General features: G+C 41.0%; 1 protein-coding gene across 4 annotated transcripts in view; it reads right to left on the bottom strand.

Moving 5' to 3' along the window:
• Window positions 1–6053: 6053 nt before the first annotated feature.
• The window catches only part of sptbn5 (spectrin, beta, non-erythrocytic 5), a 63125-nt gene continuing 48449 nt past the window's right edge, over window positions 6054–20729 (bottom strand). For all 4 annotated transcript variants that reach the window (XM_014192723.2, XM_045717484.1, XM_014192740.2 and 1 more), the window contains 26 exons: window positions 20581–20702; window positions 19327–19489; window positions 18932–19120; window positions 18690–18767; window positions 18395–18567; window positions 18165–18255; window positions 16516–16662; window positions 16135–16272; window positions 14479–14735; window positions 14004–14190; window positions 13547–13759; window positions 13170–13366; window positions 12727–12931; window positions 12239–12415; window positions 11828–11983; window positions 11404–11621; window positions 10980–11169; window positions 10583–10759; window positions 10209–10316; window positions 9273–10019; window positions 9071–9139; window positions 8825–8908; window positions 8621–8712; window positions 8319–8438; window positions 7868–8109; window positions 6054–7608 (listed from right to left, as the gene is read on the bottom strand). In XM_014192723.2, coding sequence (XP_014048198.2) covers window positions 7460–7608; window positions 7868–8109; window positions 8319–8438; window positions 8621–8712; window positions 8825–8908; window positions 9071–9139; window positions 9273–10019; window positions 10209–10316; window positions 10583–10759; window positions 10980–11169; window positions 11404–11621; window positions 11828–11983; window positions 12239–12415; window positions 12727–12931; window positions 13170–13366; window positions 13547–13759; window positions 14004–14190; window positions 14479–14735; window positions 16135–16272; window positions 16516–16662; window positions 18165–18255; window positions 18395–18567; window positions 18690–18767; window positions 18932–19120; window positions 19327–19489; window positions 20581–20702 — 4689 coding nt within the window. In that variant the 3' untranslated portion in view covers window positions 6054–7459. The remainder of the gene's footprint in view (window positions 7609–7867; window positions 8110–8318; window positions 8439–8620; window positions 8713–8824; window positions 8909–9070; window positions 9140–9272; window positions 10020–10208; window positions 10317–10582; window positions 10760–10979; window positions 11170–11403; window positions 11622–11827; window positions 11984–12238; window positions 12416–12726; window positions 12932–13169; window positions 13367–13546; window positions 13760–14003; window positions 14191–14478; window positions 14736–16134; window positions 16273–16515; window positions 16663–18164; window positions 18256–18394; window positions 18568–18689; window positions 18768–18931; window positions 19121–19326; window positions 19490–20580; window positions 20703–20729) is intronic.

Raw genomic sequence — 20729 nt, 5'->3', positions numbered from 1 at the left:
ATCACCATAATAGTAAATCACGATGACGGGTAACAAGGTAACGAGGGATATTACAATTTAGAGAGCAAGCGTGAGCCTTTATTACCGGGATTATAAACACAAAAACGGTTTCAACTTTTGTTAACGAAGGGTTCTCAGTCATAGTGGGAATTTATCGATAGGGGAGAACTGTACTGGTTGGTATATTTAGCCTACAAATATGTGGCCCCAGTAGTCATAACGCTCCAAGAAACAAGCTTTGCACCTTCGAGTCAATGGTCATAACCCATCCTCCATTGACTTCATCTGAAATATTACATTCAAACACAAATGTATTACTTTAGTCCAGGTGCGTAACAGCCTTGCGAGAACGAGTCGCCTAAATGTTGGACATCATAGGTTTTCACATAGCTCAGCTCAGACCAGCTCCAGGTCATTATAGTATAGCTGTCTATTTGTGTTGTTGTATTTGTGTTTAGGTAAACTCATATTGATATTTGTCAGGATGGGCGACACACACGCGCACACACACACACACACCCACCCACCCACCCACCCAAACACACACACACACACACACACACACATTCACCAAGCAGAGAGCGCACAAGCGCACAGGAGAGAAATAACTGATAGGAAGGAGAGATACAAACAGAGAGCCTCGTGAATTCCCACAAGGTGACTTTTTTTGGCTCGACCTACTGTTGATGCACACTCATGTAAATATTAGTGGCATTCGTTAAAAATGTCAAGCCAACATCATGTGTTTTAAGAAATGTTAAAACAGTGATTACATATACGCATAGATATCCAAAAATAACCCATAGTTGTATAACAGTCATAGTTCGTTTTCCTTTAACAACACAATGAAACAAAAAACAGCATGTTATTTTGCCTATTTTGGTCATTTCATTATGTTGTTATGATATCCAATATGTCGTCTTGTGGTTAGTCACGGATGATTCAAGACAGTGCTATGACGAATGGCTACCATGGATACTTTTGGCTGCTATTATTACCGGTTTGCAAAAGAAAGGTAAACTGTGTAGGCCTACAAGCACTAGCAACGCTCATATCTCATCTATGCGCAATCGGATGGTTTGTCTTGCATTCTCATGGTGGTCATGAGTCCAACTATCCCAGAGACTAGCTGTTGAACAAAGAATGTGATACTCCTGAACAGCCTTATCGCATCACTTAAAAGGAATGGACTGGTTGTCAACGCTTTCTTTCAGCGAGTTAACAAACAAGGTCATGAGCGGCTGGTATTATCTCCGCAACTTATATCCTCTATTTTGTTCTTGCAAATGAGTTTGCACTCCACCAATAAATGATTTAATAAATGTAACGAATAAATGCCATTTCTATGAGTAGAAAACTACCAGTAGTAGCCTATACTTTAAATATATTTGAAATATAGGATGAAAGACAATTATAGTCATGTGCTGTGCCCGTGGTGTGCAAGCACGTGCAAGCATCCGAAAATTCTACACTTTACAAATTAGGTGCCGAATCGTTTGTTGAGTGTATGTTTGAAGGCCATTTGTTTTAATAAACACAATCATAGGGTTTAGCACAGTTGGAGATGCTGCAGCTACTGATGATGATGATGACTTTTGGGAGTGCAACTGAAAGTGAATAATACAAGTCTGAATCATAAGGTGTATAAGTATATTACATTCTAACCTAGCATACTACAATAACCCATGCACAGGCCTGATGCACAGCAAATCTCTATTGAGGATTAATAGCCAAGAGTAGGAAAGTAGCATTTCTTGCGACTAATGCATGATAAAATACTTTTATTACTCTCTGATTTACAATGGTTGCCTACACTGTAAATCCGGATACGTTCTGGCTACACAAACATTTTGAGGAAACCGATTACCTAAAACAAATGAAGTTAAGAAACTTAAATAGCTGAAGTGAGCAGTACTAGCTTCACATGAGTAATACAAATGCATTTTACTTGTAAGGGACTCTTACATTTCCCGCCCCCACTAAGCCACGCCTCCAATAATTTCCCGGTGTGCCTTGCCTTTTCGATTCAATTGTTACCACCCATGACTGTATTTATTTGTAACAGAGACATAGTTGTTGAATTCATTTTCATTCCTGTGGCCTTCACCAAGTGAGTTCCTAAGGCAAATATTATCATTATAATTGAACCATTGCATATATCATGAGGCCTTACACAGTGGCCTGAAAGTCATAGTTTACAAGCCACATCAGGCCTACAAGTAGGGTTGCACAATTTCACAAACTTTCCTAAAAAGAAATATATATATATTAATCTACCAACCAGGATCTGTAAATCACATTATGCTGGTTTGCAAAGTGATGTGTAATTCCTATTGGATTCTAGCCAGTGTTAGGTAGTTCATCTGTTGGATAGCCTAAAACTGGAACACCCATTTCAGTAACAGGCGCAAAAATGAAATGACTGGATTAGTTTAGAATTGTTTTATCTTTGTGTAGTATAACATTTAATCAATCAATCACTAAATGTACATGCAAAAATACAGATATTAAAAACAATTCCAGAAAAATCTACCTGCAGTAGAGCATGCTGTTATATCTTTAAAAAAAGAATGTTGGTGTGACTTCTCATTTAGTTTTGAGTTTGTGGTACTAACATTTTAAGTAATAATTACTTTTCATTGACTTTGAGTACAACTTACTAGAAGTATTAGAGTTAAAAATGCCTTGGGTTTACAGTAATATAGGCCTATTTTAAATAAAACGTTATTCTTATACTATAGAAACCGTATTTCCATAAGGGAACCTACATTAAACAAATGGTAGAACTATAATAATGGTTAAGAACAAGGATGGGCAACTGACAGCGAACCTTTTTATAGGCCAGTGGATCAATTTCCAAAAACGAAAATAAATAAATATATATATATATATATATATATATCACACACATATAATTTCGAAATTGAACCTTATGTATTATACTATTTCAACTCTCAACAGTAAGTTGAGACACCAACAGAGTTCCTAATATATATAATATACTGTATGTACTGTATTAGGAACTCAATTGGGGTCTCAAATTACTTTTGAGAGTTAGAATAGTAGAATACACAAGGTACAATTTGGTTGTGCATCAGAAGTTTTTCTCTTGTTATGTCAGGTTTCCATCCAATTGGCGGCAGATTTTCATGCAAATATTCAAAAATCTGCATAAATAAAATATTTATACACCAGAGATGTTTCCATCAAATTGACTTGTTGCGGGTCAATGTCTATGCGTGAAGACATAGTGCACATAAAAATAACTTTTTCTGTTCAATTCCCATGTAGCAAAAAAGAAATAAATGCCGTCGGATTTTCAACTCTACTGATGGTTTTGTCACAAAAAAGGTTGCTTTCTATAGCTTTCTATAGCGAGTGTGGTATTGGCACGTGTGCTCTAGCCACTTATTTAATCTGTAGCCTAATAAACGGTATGCTTTCCCAAATGGTAATGGGAGGACTACACAACATGTCATCGTGTGACTTCAAGTTTTACTTCAATATGAGTTATTATATCAATATTTGCGCATAAAACAGTTGACACCGCCCTTTCTTGCAGAATTCCTTTTACCTACACAAAAAGATCCCACCTTGTCTAGTATATTTAGTTTTGTCGATATTTGGAAAGTTTACCAAGAACGTATAGCCCACATGAGATTATTATTGGCAAAATAGCGAGATTATTTTTATTTGTCAAAAGGCAGCCAAGCATTTCTCATATAATTAATTTTACAGACATAAAGAGATCCTACCTTGTCTAGTTTATTTAGTATCTTTTTTTACATTTGAAAAGTTTATCGGCACAAATTTTCAATTTCCATCAGGTCTGTCCTGACGTTTTTTATCCTACATGTAGTCTACTTTACAGGCATAAAAAGGTTGCATGTAAACCTGGTTACTAACAGTCACTCAATTAGCTCATGTCCGCTAAGATTTTTTTAGATTGGTAAATTAGTCTAGCTATCTAAACTTGTAATCATCAACAAAATGTGGCTTAGGGCCCCCAAAAGTCTAGGGCCGGCCCTGACTGAGTGTGTGGTTTTTTGAAGCCCCCAAAGTTGCCCATCCTTGATTTAGAACACAACTACGGCCATAAAAGTAGAATTCTATCAATAATTCCAATGTTATGTTTCACGTATAAAAAAAGATGCACACCTAAAACAAAACGCTTACAATTTAATCTCAGACTGACAACCATAATTTATTGAAAGTACTAGTTTAATCTTTATAATAAATTGAGTGTAGGCATGGATTTGTTTAAATAGAATGACAGGGCTGCTCAACACATAGGCTACTGCAAAATATTTATAAACACGCCGTTGATGTAAACACATTATTATTCACTTTAGGGCACAAATAAATTGTGTTGTGTGGAAATAAGACGATAGGCAAGCAGACATACCGCAAAAGTCCGTTATAAAACTGATGGAGACCGGCGCACATCTGTGAGAGCAGAGAGCCCCCTAGCGGTAGAGGAGAGAAGGGCTTTTGGTTTAAAAAGCAGGCGTATCCCAGAGAGGGAATCTTATTGTTTATTGGAGAAAGGAATTTTGATTCAATTGATTCAATGAAAATTCAATGTTTGATCGGGACTTTAAATAAAATTAACCTCAAACTATTGTCTGCATGTGTTTTAATGTAAAATTAAAACAAGTTCACCCTGCAGTTTATACGCAACTTAGAAGCGTTTGCTAATTGAGGTATGAAGATAAAGTATCTGTACAACTGTTGTCACAGAAAACCGTCTATATTTATTTATAAACTTGATAAATGATAATGAATCATTATTCGATATTATTTGATCATACATTTGATTATCAAATTGGTCTGGTTGTGGATTCATTTTATGGACCTAACCTACCGGCAGCCTTTAAAATGCTGTTTGTCGTTTAGAGGTGCTGCTGTGTTACGGTATTGTGAATCTGTATGACTATATAACAGACAAGTCTACAGAATTTTGACTGTTATGTTCTGTAGTAATGTGTGGATATTTGAACAATACTTCAAAAGGTGAATAGAGACTATTTGCTTTTCGTTTTCCCTAAATGTACAGTCGGCTATTTTATGAACGTATTGGTTAATCAAGGAGTGGGAGCCTAATTTAACCAGGCTTAAATTGGGTATGTGTGTGTGGCATATAGTTTTATCCTGCAACAAATCTTAAAGATGAGAAGTAACGGTAAATATATAGCCAATTTTAATACACAACAGGTTTTAATTTACTATCGTGTATAGGTCTATTGAATTAATTAGAAACAAAACTAAACTGAGGACAAGAGACGTGTCCCTTTTACAATCTTGTCATTTTGGGAAATAGCCGTTTATTTGGAGTTTTAAAATTAGTTTCTCAAGAATAATGTATTTCCGATTTATTTGACTGATTTTACTGGCCGAGAACAACATTGTTACATTTTTGAGCTGTGTGGTGATTCATTAAATCAGCTGCAGCTGCTTTGGGAGGCGCGTGATCCGAATAACAACTAGGGACTGGCTTCTGATCAAATAACCTATCGAATGAAGACAATTCTATTGGCTTGGGGTTACCAACATAGTTTACAATGAAATATTTTTGCAAGCAAGCCGAATGATGTGATTTTGTAGAAGAGGAAATACAGGCACATATATTCCGTTAATATTCAATAGAATTTGTAAGGCTACATCTGGTGCTTTGACAAATAAGCCATTTTCCACCCTGTTACATGGTAGAGCATGACATTTGCTTATGAATGATTTCTAAAGAATCTATGTATAAGCCTTCTTATGCCTTGAATTGTTGAAAATGTAAAATGTGTTATTATTACTATATAATTGGGCTGTTTTTTTTCGTTTTCTTTTCAATTACAATTCAAACGCAAGGCTATCGAGTTCAAAACACGATGTCCTTTAATTAGGCCTTCTGGAAAACCTCAAACTAATGTAAATGTAATAAATAAACCTACTATAAATACTAACCACCGCACAGAAATGATCCAGAAATAAATGATCTTGCCCATAACCTCTATACATTACAATCATTGTGTTTGAGGCAATAAAAGAGCCCACATATGAAATCCCTTTATGATTTTTATTCTACCCACACGTCTAGCCTAATGACACCAAATGAGTAATCAAACGCATGACCTGAAATATCATGGCACATTACCCAAATTGTTTAACAAGTTAAATGCAACAATCACAAATAGACAAAGCTCAAGATGTTAAATCAAAGGCAACATCTCGAATTAACTTTTGAACTGCAAGGAATAGACTTGAGGAATAGACTGTCTTGTTGCTTTATTGTCTCTGACGCCATCAAGCGGTAGCAAATGTTGCTGATTCAAGAAGGAATATCCGGCATAGTCCGGAAGGCCTAGGATCGAAAATGCTGAATGATCATTCATTTGTGGCATGTACTTTGCTGACACTTATTGTAGGTTTGTATGTTGTAGTCCAATTCTTTACGCATTTCTCAATTCCAGCGAAATTGAACATTTCCAACAAAGACATGTATTTTTACAGAATCCGCAAAACATACATAACCGTTTAATCAGACGATCAAAAGTGAAGGTATTTTGGCTACTGGCCTACACAAAAAAGCGTAATACATGTGGAATATCGGATGACAAAAACGGTCCCCTAATTTTATCTGAATGCAGGCTTTTATTATACTAACACATTCTCAATCTGAAATATGTCATTTTGTTGATTCTTAGTTGCAGTCTAAACCGAAAATAATTAAAATACGAATGACTTTTGCAAAATGTATAACGTAAAAGTGGTAAAAGTACACCCATCCAAATCACAAGGTCATTAAATTATGGCATGAAAATGAATTGCAAAAATTATACTAACTTTGAAAAATGTCCTCTTATTTCGTTAGACTAAAATATTTAAAGATAAGAATACACTTCATATCATGTATTTCCTTCTCACCCAATGTGCAGTTAAAAATATTCTCACATTTTCAAAACAAGATTGGCAGCCTATAATCCATACAATTAAATATCGGTGACATATTTACTTAAAATACACAAGTATAATTCTAATATCGGCAAATCTGTCATTGACATAATGCATAATTAACGTGAAACTTCGTTTGAGCATGGTAAGGATGATCTATTTATACGTTTTCTACAGAAGATATATTAGTTCAATTACCAAATGTGGTGATTCGAAAATGATTGTGGTTTGAAATGTGTAAAATTAAATAGGCCAACTGAATGTACTTATTTCTATTGAATAAATAAATTCGCTTTTTATATAGGCACTGGTATAAAATCTCATGAGCATGCAGCCATCTTGAGTAGATCAACACAAGGAGAAAATTAACATATAAATTGTTGCTAACATATCATAAACCAATGCTAATGGTTAACAACAGAAAGATTGTGGCATTTGATTTGACCATTGTAAAGGTAATATTAAGATATAAATTGGTAAGATGACTCTATTCTAATAACACAGGAAATATCCCAAATCACTTTCTGAAGAGCTTCTTGAAGACACTCTTGTTCTTGGGTTTGTCTTTGGTCTCAGGGTCATCGAGGCTTTGTGGAGGTAGAGGAGGTTGGGCGGTGGGGGGCTGGCTCCTCTGTAAGGAACTCAGGCTCTGAGTTATTACAGTCCCTGGAACAAGACCGCACATTATGTTATGAGGCATCAAAGTATTTCAGAGTTTTTTTTTTTATAAGGATTTATTAATAATATTACAATGTTAACATTCCCCCCCAAAAATTGTGAAGAATTTAATTTCTTTCTGTACAAAAATGGTTGTTTGTAACCATTGTGTTGGTTATGCAGTCTCACCTGGAATTTATTTCAGTTTCAAAATGGTTGTTATTGTAATATTTCAAGTTGTGGGAAACTAATGCATGTGTAGTCTCACCTTCATCTTTGGTCCCCCCTCCTGTAGGGTAGCGGTGCTTGTTGTAATAGGTATGGGGGGGCTTTGGTGGTGGCCCTATATCGCTCTCAAAACTTTCATTGGAAACCACACTTTCTCTGGAGCCAACTCTGGAACCAACACTTTCACTGGAGCCAACTCTGAGAAACCCTTTGTTCTCAGAAGCATCATTGATGTTGACCTGTTTGGAGTACTGGTGATCTACTGTGTCCTTTGAGGAGTTCCTGAAAGAAATGGGAATTGGCAAATTTTTCAAAAAGCAAGACACTATATTTACTCAATTTTATAATGAGAACATCACTCAAAAACACCAGGATTCAAATAAATTGTTTATTTGGCAAACTATTCGGTAAAGGCACTGGTAAAAGATGTGTTATTAATTTATAATAACAACGTTTTAAGAAATGGCCCTTCTGTTTGATAGTTGTCTTACCCAGAATCCTCAGAATCAGAGGAGCTTCTAGACTTGGTGCAGTTCTGAAGTTCCTCTACCCATTTGAGCTGCTGCTCTCGGCTAAAGGCAGCGAACAGGTACTGACTTCCATCATCCAGACTAAAGGACATACACAGACAGCAGAACAGACGGTCACATACATTTAGTCAGAGGAGCAGTCTTTGTATACTTTATTACAAGTCATCAAACTTCTAACATGGCATGTTTTATACAGTACTTAGAAATAGCTTGATTTTTCCACTTTAAGCATGGATTCTCTGTCAGTAATGTGAAAGGCTCACGTTAGTTTGAAGGTATGGTCCTTTCTCCTATAGTATGGGTTTTCCTTACACACTGCTCCAACCATATTGATGGGGGGCCATAGGGAAGACCTCTGTAAAAAAAAAAGCAGTGACATACTGTACGTTCAAAAGTCATTGTTCTCTCTAAAAGCACCTGTGAATTTAACTTGAACTTTTTCTGTAGACTTGATGAATAAGCAGTACCTCTGTAGCTGCGTCTCTGTCTTTGAAAAGATTGAGTGTCTCCCTCTCCAGTAATGCATAGACAGCATCCCAGTTCTCCAAACCCTGAAAACCAATACAGTTTCACAGTTTTACTGCTTTATCTAACTGTAAATCATGAATGATTTGATCATTAAAAAAAAACACTGGAGATGACCTAGCATCAACAATTGTTTTAGGTCAGAATGTTTCGGTCCTCCACATTGAGAAAGTAAAACAGGGTCTTACTTTGTTTCCGCTTTGTTTCACCTTGATCTCCAACATCCCATCCATTCTGGCAGGCACTTGACCACTGACCTGCACAGATGTAAACAACACAGTTCTCAAGATGGAAAACAGTAGACGTAGTGTAAAACGTATACAAACATGTGGTATCCACTCAGACTCAGAGTGTAGTTTGTTAATTAGTTAGTTAGTGATCTGATCTCACATCAGATGTTGAGTCTGACAGCGTAGCCATCTCCTCTGGTAGGTCCTCTAGTTTCCTGTGGTGTAGCAGTAGAGGGGAAGGGGGCAGGTCTCTGGAGGAGGGAGGGACATCTCCGGAGAGGGGAGGGAGTTTAGGGGGTGTGGTGGGTTCATTATCTGGCTGCTCAGGATTTTCAGAGAGGACAGGTGCAGATTCAGGTGAGGGTAGGGGAGATGCATGTGAGGCTGGCTCAGGTGAGGTTGGGGCTGGGGCCGACACAGGTGTTTCTGGGGCCAGCTCCTCATGCCTAGCTAACTTCTCTATGAGGGAGAGCCTTGGCTTGGGGGCGATAGATGGTCTATCTGTGGGAGGCAACTCTTCTTCCTTCACTGACAATCTATGGGGTCTGTAGCAGGAGTGGCTACTGCTCTCTGTAGTGGGAGAGGATGGAGGGGATGGAGGAGGGTTGACTGGAGGGGCGAAGCGTGGGGATCTAGAGGGGGCCACAGAGGCAGGGTTCTGGGTGGTCAGGGCCCTAGGGGCGGGGCTGGGAGGGGGGCTACTGGAGATGGAGGGCGATGAATCTGGATCAGGTGTTTTGCTGGTGCTGGTTCTGCGGACCCGGTCTGTGGGTTTTAGGGGTTTAGGGCCAGTGGGTCGGGGGGTCTTCGGGTCAGACGGTTTCCTCTTCAGGGAGGTCACCCTGGAAAGCTTCTTCCTGGAATTGTCTCCATCATCACCATGGAGGCTTTGTAATCTCTGCTCTCTCTAAAAAAGATATAATAAAACTACATGTGAGAGTAATCTACTGTATCCATGCCAAAGCCATCTTTTGGGTTGTCATTGTTCAAAGAAAACCAAAAGGAGTTGTATGGTTTAATGGAGTTAGCCAAAATTCAACAGCCATAACATCAGTTGTCAGGAAAGGTGAATAGCGTCCTCTCATCTTTCACTCACCTGTGTTTTCTTCTTCTGTAAGGTGCTAAACCTGTCACTCTGGGCTTGAATCATAGCCTCCAAGTCCTCCTGTTTCTTCATCAACTCCAGAACGTCTGACACAGAGTCCTGGGAAAGGAGACATCACTGAGCATCTTAACCAGGCTTAACCAACGTTCACTTAGTGGGTCGAAAAGGAAAATACATAGCACTAAAACCAATGACCAGTATCATCAAAAATCTTGAATTGAAGATAATATTCACTATTTCATACTATTGTCAGAAAGCATGATGACTTATATAAGTGACAAGGTTCAAACCCTGGTCTCCTGTGCCACAATCCTATGTTAACACCTAGGCTTTTAAACGGGCTGTCCACCAGTTAAAAGACTCACCCCGTACTCCTCTACCCTCAGAGTAGCTTCGTAGGTACTGAGCCAGTGCTCTGCCTGCTCCAACTCCCTCTGTAGATGTAGGATCTCCAGTTCCTCCTGGTACAACACCCTCCTCTCCTCCCAGACCTCTTGCACCCGCGTCTCCAGCTCCTGCAGCTCCAGAAGACGCTCCTCCAACTGCAATTTGGCAGCAATAGATAGCTTTATTAAATGTTCCTATAACAATATTTAACATTGTGACACAAGACATATTCATAGAAACAAGGACAATAATGCTTAAAATAATGCAGAAAATTCAATAGCAAAAGAGAAACGTAACATTTCCGGATCTTGCCATTACATTGATGTTTAGGTTTCTTTGACATCATGTCTAAATTGTTAAACACTGTGCTATTACCTCTTGGCACATGAAGTTGCCTTCCTCCACGAGGTATCTGCCCTCATCTTTCACAGCCTGTGATTTGTTGAGCTGCTTGTCAATCTGAACATGGTACTCTTCGTGTCTTTTGATTAGCTGCTCCAGGTCAGCACCCTCCCCTCCTGACCCCTCCCCTCTCACCAGGGACAGGGTCTCTTTCAGCCATGCCCTGGGCAACACAGGGAAAAATAAAATAACCTCATGATTGAAAACATAATAGCACTTCCATTTACTTTAAAAATGTTCAAATTAGATCCAGTTCACACCTCAATAATTATGCGTTCATAAAGCATACATTACACATCTATAAGCACATCATAAATGTGACATTATAGAATTGGGTCTCATCTTGGGTCTTATCTTATCAAACCTAATTACATGAAATCAAAATAAGTAGACCTACATGAGTTCTGTCCACTCTGTGAGGTATCTCTGCATAGCCTCAGCCTGCCCCAGTCTCTTCCTGCGTTGGATGGCCTTGGCATGCAGACTAGCCCAGCTAGCCTCCACTTCCTGTAGTCTCTCACCCAGACTGGCCTGCACCTGGGGGTACTTCCTGGTTAAGCCCCGCCCCTCCTCTTTGGTCCGAGACACCTCTCCCTCGATGACCGCCAAGTCTCTCTGGAAACAAACAGTTATTTGATGGGTGAGTTAGTGTAACCGGCTGTTAGCCCACCGAGGTAAAGGCATTCATTTAGGGAGCTAAAGCAAGTCATCAGGTCTTGAATGGCTAATGAAATGGTGAATCTTTGGAGTCTGCCACAATGAAACTGCTCTGCTACCATCTCAGTCAAACATGTTAAATAAACTTTGGTTGTGTACTGTACCTCCAGTCCTTCATGTTGTCTGATGAGTGCCTGGATACTGAGTAGATCATGATCGTGGTCGTCAGAGTCCAACACCACCTCCTTCTCACTCATCCAACCCTTCAGCTCGTCCACGTCATGGTCAAACTGGTGCACCTCTCGGGCAGACTTCAGGTTCTGTCACACAAAATGGCTGATAAATCACCAAGGCTCAGGTCAATTACCCACAGTAATATATAAATAATACTCAGAAGGTGAGTGCTTAACGCACATCAAGCTTGGTACAGGAGCTGGGAAAAAAAATAGGGCCAGTATAGAATTATGAGCAGATGTTGCCTTTCTTCCCTACCGTTTAATGTCCCACTTAAGTAGTGACTTATATTCTATTCTATTATTCTATTATTGATAGAAGAACTGGACTTAGAATTTTACCTCCGCTCTAATCTTCACATTCTGGTTGAGGTCGTCCCATAATTTGTGCAGCGCTGCCTCTCGTCTCGGGCCTTCAGCAGACTTCACCTCCTGTCGTAGTTGTTGAACAGTGCTGAGTTTACTCTGGCCCAGCGTGTTCACCTCAGCCACAAAGTCTTCAAACTTCTTCTGCAACATCTGGAAGAAAGTCACTTCATTAAGAAAAGCGTGGCCTGCCTCTAAACTAAAATGCATTCGATATCGATCATTACTTGTCTGATTACAGTACTTTAACAACACTGTAATCTCACAAAGATTGTTTTTCGCTACAGCAATATATAAACGATGCATACACCCAACACCTGATACAAACTGGCCAGTACTTGGCTTATCCATACTGGCACTATTCCCATCCCCCAAGACATGGGTCAAAAATTGTAAACACTTGAGCTGCACCTAATTTGCTCTGTATAATGGAACCAATGGAATAGTCCACTCTGCATCTATACCTCCACGTCCTCCAGGTCTTGTCCAAAGTCTTCTGACTCAGCCAGGGTCTTGCGGGAGCACAGCCAGTTCTGCAGCTCCCGGGCCTCTCTCTCAAACACATAAAGGTTCAGCTGGTCCTCCAGAGCTGCCCGTCGCGAGCCAGAGACACGCAGCAGACTCTCATACTCATCCAGCACGTCTGGAAGACTCTTACTCACTAAATGGCTGATGTGGTATGAGAGAAATGGCATCATGTCAATGGGCTTACAACATTTGGAATGAGAGACAAACAAAGAAATAAACTAAATGGATTTAGAAATCACTAAATGGACATATTTCAAATATGTGAATGTAGTTAAATATGTGAATATAGAATATATCTGTGAGACCACATATGTTAATTCATGACAATGATAACAGATAAAGTGAATAATGTACATACTGTAAGGTTTGTATACTGTACCTGTTGGGGTGGCCACAGTGCTCCAGTTTAGCGCCAGTCTCCTGAAGAGACTCTACTTTCAGCCGCTGGTTCTCCATGTCCAGGTCTACAGAGTCCAGCTTCCTCAGGAGGACCTCGGTAGCCTCCTCACTCTTCCCAAAATCTTTGGACTCTAACATCGGTCTCTGCTCATCCATCCACAGTTCTAGTTCTGAAACCTAAAGAGAAACGGAAGCTTATAAAAGGTTCTTCATCATATCTGTGTGGCACATAAGAGTCCCACACTGTAGAAAGTTGGGTAGAAAGATGTATTGGGAGTTTTTGTGGATTGTGGAACCTGTGTTTGTGTCCAAAGAGAATGTATATAGAGAGTATAGTCAGTGGTCACAGTTATCTACCTCAGAGAGGAAGGTCTGTATCTTCAGAGCCTCCTGTAGCAGTCGGCCCTTGTTTTCTGACTCTCTCCTCAGGCTCTCAAAAATCTTCTTGAGCTCAGCCAGCTTCTCGCTGATCTCATGCGAGGCAAAGTGTCTGCCCCTCACCAGGTTCTGCCCTGCGTTCTGGACAGCCTGCACCAGAGGGGTACGGCTCGCTATCTCTTGCACCACAGCCTGCACACACACACACACACACACACACACACACACACACACACACACACACACACACACACACACACACACACACACACACACACACACACACACAGGTTCAATCAATCAACCAATCAAATCTTACATGCATAACACTTTTTACAAATACATTTCTCACAAAGTTCTTGACAGAAACCCAAGCCCAACGTTGTTGTTAGTATCTTAAATGCAAACTGGAACATTGACCATCCCTGTCTCTGACCTGATGTTTTTTGACCATAGACTGAGTACTCTGTAGGGAGGTTCCCCAGTCTTTGGCGGAGGCAGAGGGCAGTTTGTCCTGGACCCAGACCAGCTCATCCTCCATGTCACGGTAGAACTGGAACAACAGCTGCCAGGATTCTAAGGTCTCCCGTCGGTTCTGCAATGGCTCAGCCAGACTGTTATATCTACAATAACGAAAGTTGGTTAAAATCCGTCTCGAAGGACCATGAAAAAAAAAGTCCCAAAACTTACTACAGTGCAAAACCCTTACAATTCCTTTCACAAGCGCAGTCTCATAGCCATGCAGTATTGGTGTGTGTGTGCTCTATTACATAGTAATAAACGTGTGTTTTGTTAACCTCTTTTAATGTCTCGTACTCTGACTAATATTTAAATGTAGTTGGGGAGAATCAAAGACAAAATATGCTTTGCCAGTATTATTTATATATCTTTGACAAAAAACAACAACTTACCTATTGACAGTTTGGCCTACTCGTTGCTGGATCTCCCGGGCCAGGAAGTTGCCCTTGGAGCTGAAGTCCTTGGCTGTATCCACCAGGCCCTGGACCCTCTCCAGATAGCCATCCACTACCTCCTCCAGGTCCTGTAGAGCCTTCAGCAGCCTGCTGACTGATGGGAGGTCAGTGCCACAGTCCTCGTTGGTTACTTCAACTTCTACGGACCCAAGCCACTCCTCGATGTCGTCCAGAGAACGTTGGAACTGTAAAGCCTGGTGGTAGAAAAGAACAAATTCATAGAAGATTTATAGCTTAACACTTTACTTAAAGACCAAGAGCAGTCAAAATGTGTTTTTTCCTGTGTTTTATATCATTTTGGCTTGCCGCGTGACATCAGCAGCCGATATAAGTTAATATAGACCAATAACAAAGAGAGTCTAACTCAGACCACTCCCAGACAGTCCTAGCTAAATTCTTGTTTGAGAAATGTTTTCGTTAAAAAGCTATTTTTGTTTCTTTTCAACCATTTTAATGGAAAACTATAAAGGTATTTAATTGTTGCCCAGAAAGGATTTGATATTGAGATAAAAACTGCTGCATTGGGCCTTTAAAGCAGAACACTTTATTACTTTATTATTTTACCTGGAGGGGATGTTGTCTCTGCAAATACACTACATGACAAAAAGTAGGTGGACACTTGCTCGTCGAACATCTCAGTCCAAAATCATGGACATTAAATGGAGTTGGTCCCCCCTTTGCTGCTATAACAAACTCCACTTTTCTGGGAAGGCTTTCCACTAAATGTTAGAACATTGCTGCAGGAACATTGCTGCAGGGACTTGCTTCCATTCAGCCACAAGAGCATTAGTGAGGTCGGGCACTGATGTTGGGCGATTAGGCCTGGCTCGCAGTTGGTAGCGTTCACCTGGCATCCGCCAAACCCAGATTCATCCGTCGGATTGCCAGACGGTGAAGCGCGATTCATCACTCCAGCGAATGTGTGTCCACTGCTCCAGAGTCCAATGGCGGCAAACTTTACACCACTCCAGCCAACGCTTGGCATTGCGCATGGTGATCTTAGGCTTGTGCGGGGCTGCTCGGCCATGGAAACCCATTTCACGAAGCTCCCGACAAACAGTTACTGTGCTGACAATGCTTGCAGAGGCAGTGTTGCAACCCGAGGACAGACGATCTTTACGCGTTACATGCTTCAGCACTCAGTGGTCTCGTTCAGCGGTCCCGTTTTGTGAGCTCTTGTAGCCTACCACAAGCTGAGGGGTTGTTGCTCCTAGACATTTCCACTTCACAATAACAGGACTTACACTTGACAGGGGCAGCTCTAGCAGCGCAGAACTTTCACGAACTGACTTGTTGGAAAGGTGGCATCCTATGACGGTGCCACGTTAAAATTCACTGAGCTCTTCAGTAAGGCCATTCTATTGCCAATGTTTCCCTATGGAGATTGCATGGCTGTGTGCTCGATTTTATACACCTGTCAGCAACGGCAGGTGTGGCCGAAATAGCCGAATCCACATACTTTTGTATGTGTAGGCGACCAATAAAATTAGATTTTTAGTTTTCATCCATAAAAGTTACATTCTCTTTTTCACAGTATCATCTACTGTATCTATCATCAAAGATGAGTACAATACATCTGTGAGGTGCAAATACCTGGTAGGCCTGCTGCAGACGAGATTTCTTCTCTTTACAGTTGTTGAGGAGCTGGTCCCAGCCATGGTTAAGGTCCTTCAGCCACGGTTTGATCTTCCCAGGAGTGGAGTGACCCGCTGCTATCATTCTCTCCCCCTCCTGTGGGTGAACATTGACTCAATAACACTTGCCTAGACCAGTCACTGCTAACTAACTGTACTGTGGATAACATCTGCCGAGACACTGGTCTCAGAACAGAGGACCTTGCAGATTCTATGAAGGTTCGAGAGCTATGTTATTCTATCTTAAGGTGTATTGAGCTGTCATAAGCCATAGGCAAGTACTGAGATACTACTCTGTGATTAATGTGCAGTGAAAGCACTTCTTCAGAATCACACATACCTTAGTAAGAGTGTCAACTCGGTTACGGTTTGCTAAGATCTCAGCCTCAAAGCTCTGGTGTTTCAGTAGTTTGGCCTGGAGGTTGATGGGGTCTCTCCAGCTTTCATCCAGGGCCACTGCATTCCTCTCATTGAGCCACGAGCACACCTGCAGGTTTCAGTTATCACACATTACTTACAGTGCCTTCAGAAAGCATTCATACCCCTTGACTTATAACCACATTTTGTGTTACAGCCTAAATTCAAAATTGATTAGATAGATTAGTTCTCACCCATCTACACACAATACCCCATAATGACAAAGTGAAAATGAAACAGAAATATCGAATTTACATAAGTATTCACACACCCTAATGCTATGAACCTCCAAATTAAGCTCAGGAAGCATCCAATTTTCTTTGATAATCCTTGAGATGTCACTACAACTTGATTGGAGTCCACCTGTGGCCAATTCAACTGTTTGGACATGATTTAGAAAAACACACACCTGTCTATATAAGGTCCCACAGTTGACAGAACATGTCAGAGCTGAAAATATACTATGAAGTCCAATGACCTGTCAGTAGATCTCCGAGATAGAATTGTGATGAGGCATATATCTGGGGAAGGGTATAAAACAATTTCTAGAGTGTTTAAAGTTTCCAAGACCACACTGGTCTTCATCATTGGGAAATGGAAAAAATATTGAACTACCCAGACTCTGCCTAGAGCTGGTCGTCCGACCAAACTGAGCAACCGGGCAAGAAAGACCTTGGTCAAGGAGATGATCAAGAACCCAATGAACACTGACAGAACTACAGAGTTCCTTGGCTGAGATGGGAGAAACTGCCAGAAAGACAACAGTCTCTACAGCACTTCACCAATCTGGACTTTATGAGAGTGGCCAGACAGAAGCCACTCCTGAGAAAAAGGCACGACAGCCCGCCTGGAGTTTGGAAAAAGACATGTGAAAGACTGAGATGATAAGGCAAAAGGTTTAGTGGTCTGACGAGACAAAAAGTTTTGGCCTGAATGCAAAGCGCTATGTCTGGAGAACCAGGCACAGCTCATCACCCATTTAACACCATCCCTACCGTAAAGCATGGTGGTGGGAACATCATGCTATTGGGATGCTTTTCAGCGGCAGGGACTGAGAGACTTGAAAGAATAGAGGGAATAATGAAAGGAGGCAAATACAGGCAAATCCTTGATGAGAACCTACTTCAGAGTGCAAACAACCTTAGACTGGGACAAAGATTAACGTTCCAACAGGACAATGACCCCAAGCTTACAGCCAAAGCAACACCGGGATGGCTTCAGAACGAGAATGTGAAAATCCTTGAGTGGCCCAGCCAAAGCCCAGACTTGAATCCCACTGAAAATCTGTGGAAAGACTTGAAGATTGCTGTTCACTGCCACTCCCCATCTAATTTAACAGAATTTGAGAAAATCTGCAGGGAAGAATGCGAGAAAATCCCCAAATCCAGAAGTGCAAAGCTGATAGAGAAATACCCAAGACGACTCAAAGCTGTAATCGGCGCCAAAGGTGCTTCTACAAAGTATTGACTCAGGGGTATACTTATGTTTTAGTCTTGCATACCAAACTCATAGACCCACACTAACATTGAGTTGGTTAAAGCGGGCTCATCAAGCAGACCCAAGTTCTCATACCTCATAGCTGCTACCCAGGAACTTCTGGAGTTGTAGAGATTCTTCCAGAGCCTTCCGGCGAACCTTACTCATTTCCAACAGTTTTCCTTTTCTGGAGAGAGGCATAGTTTTTGAGTCAGGTATAAAAAAAGGCAGAAGAAATCATTTCATACACCAAACAATATCTTTGTATATCGGCAGTCTTTGAAAACAGGGAAATATTTGGCTCATAGTTCATTGTTGGCTTCTACCTGAGCAGCACAGACTTGCTCTTGCACTTGATATTGTCAGAGTCAAAGTGTTTCTGCTGGATCAGCTGTTGGGCGAACCGCTCCACTCCTTCCACCTGCTCCATCTGAGCATCCAGAGTGTTCTCAAACAGGGCTTGCTTTCTCTGGAGGGTCTCCACATCAGATAGAGAACTCTGCAATAATCAATCAATGTCACAATTTAAACAACACATCTGATGCAGCCTTCATAAGTCCTTTAAAAGGCCTACATAAATTCTTCACACATAATTCATGAGCAAATACATTGAGTTCCTACCCCAAGGTCTTCATTGGCTAGAAAGGCCTCCTTGTTACTCAACCAGCTCTCACTCTGCTCCATGTAGCCAAAGAATATCTGAAATGAAAACAAGATATGTAACTTTTTAAAATGTATGTTACCCTTATATTATTAGGTGCGTTGACTGCCAATAAGCATTAAATAAGCTGGAAAACATGCCTAATGTTCGATGAGCTGCATTCACAACATAAATTGTACAAATGTCTCTAAGTTAGGGTTACCTGTAGGCCTAGAGCCTGATCCAGAGTCTTCTTCCTGTTCTGCCAGGTCTGGCTCAGACCCATCTTGGCCTCTTCCAGCTTGGTCAAAGACTTACTGATCTCTGATGATGAGCTGTGTCCAGACTTTACCAGACTCAGGCCAAAGTCTCTCACAGAGTCGATACGCTCCCCCCGTGCATCAATCTCAGTCTAGAACACATTAACACATTTAATCTCTTCCGGAAACATACATTTGCAATTTAAAATGGGTCTTATGGGAGGTTGACATTTTTGGGGGATTTTTTAAAACATCACAAGGTTGAAAACCTCCTTTCGTAGTGAGACCTAGAAAGATAAACAGCAAGGAGACCTAGAAAGAGAGCCAAGATAACTTGAATATCATAATCAGTCGTCACCTTCCAGTCTTGATGTTCTACTATGAATCGCTCTGCCTCGTTCTTGCTCTTGGGCAGGCCTTTCTCTCCCATCTCAGAGCTCTGCTTCAGGGTCCAGTCCAGTAGGAGGCGCTGGTTAGCCTTGAAAAGCTGCAGCTGGTGAGCCTCCTGTAGCCTCTCCTTCCTATAACATCACTTCCTGTTAGTCTCTCTGCCACTTCCCCATACCCCATAATAATACAAGAGGAAATAGATGGTGTCCTAATAGAGCACACACATCTATACTGTCATAATGACTTGAATAATGATTCCATTGTGTCATTTTTGCAAGATCAAAGTACACTATATATACACAAAAGTATGTGTAACACCCTTTCAAATTAGTGCATTTGGCTATTTCAGCCACAAACAATGCTGACAGGTATATAAAATAAGGCACACAGCCATGCAATCTCCATAGCCAAACATTGGCAGTAGAATGGCCTTATAGAAGAGCTCATTGACTTTCAACATGGTACCGTCATAGGATGCCACCGTTCCAACAAGTCAGTTCGTGAAATTTCTGCCCTGCTAGAGCTGCCATGGTCAACTGTAAGTTGATGCCAAGCGTCGACTGGAGTGGTGTAAAGCTCGCCTCCATTGGACTCTGGAGCAATGGAAACGTGTTCTCTGGAGTGATGAATCACGCTTCACCATCTGACAGTCCCACGGACGAATCTGGGTTTGGCAGATGCCAGGAGGACGCTACCTGCCCCAATGCATAGTGCCAAATGTAAAGTTTGGTGGAGGAGGAACAATTGTCTGGGGCTGTTTTTCATGGTTCAGGCTAGGTTCCAGTGAAGGAAAATCTTAATGCAACAGCATAAAATGACATTCTAGACGATTCTGAGCTTACAACTTTGTAAGATAAATGTGGAAGAACTTCATTGGCCTGCATAGAGCCCTGACCTCAACCTCATCGAAGACCTTTGGGATGAATTGGAACGCCAACTGCGAGCCAGGCCTAATCTCCCATGTCAGTGCCCGACCTCACTAATGCTCGTGGCTGAATGAAAGCAAGTCCTCACAGCAATGTTCCAACATCTAGTGGAAAGCCTTCCCAGAAGAGTGGAGGCTGTTATAGCAGCAAAAGGGAAACCAACTCCATATTAATGCCCATGATTTTGGAATGAGATGTTCGACGAGCAGGTGTCCACATACTTTTGGTCATGTAGTGTAACACATTGGGAAAGAGTACATATTTTCAGGATATTTCAGTTATTATTTGCAACACACCTGAGTTTAACGTCCTTCTCCAGCTTCACAAGGCCGGTTTTGACCTCTTTCTGCTTTTTGCTCAGTTTGTCAGCCATCACAGACTGAGCTTTCAGGCGGTCAGCGGTGTCCTTTTCCAGTGCCTGGCAAAACAACACAAGACCAGGATG

Source organism: Salmo salar, chromosome ssa01 (assembly GCF_905237065.1).
Source record: "Salmo salar chromosome ssa01, Ssal_v3.1, whole genome shotgun sequence".
NCBI classification, from domain to species: Eukaryota; Metazoa; Chordata; class Actinopteri; order Salmoniformes; family Salmonidae; genus Salmo; species Salmo salar.
Note: the sequence above shows the minus strand (reverse complement) of the source record. Positions and strands in the feature narration are given on the sequence as shown.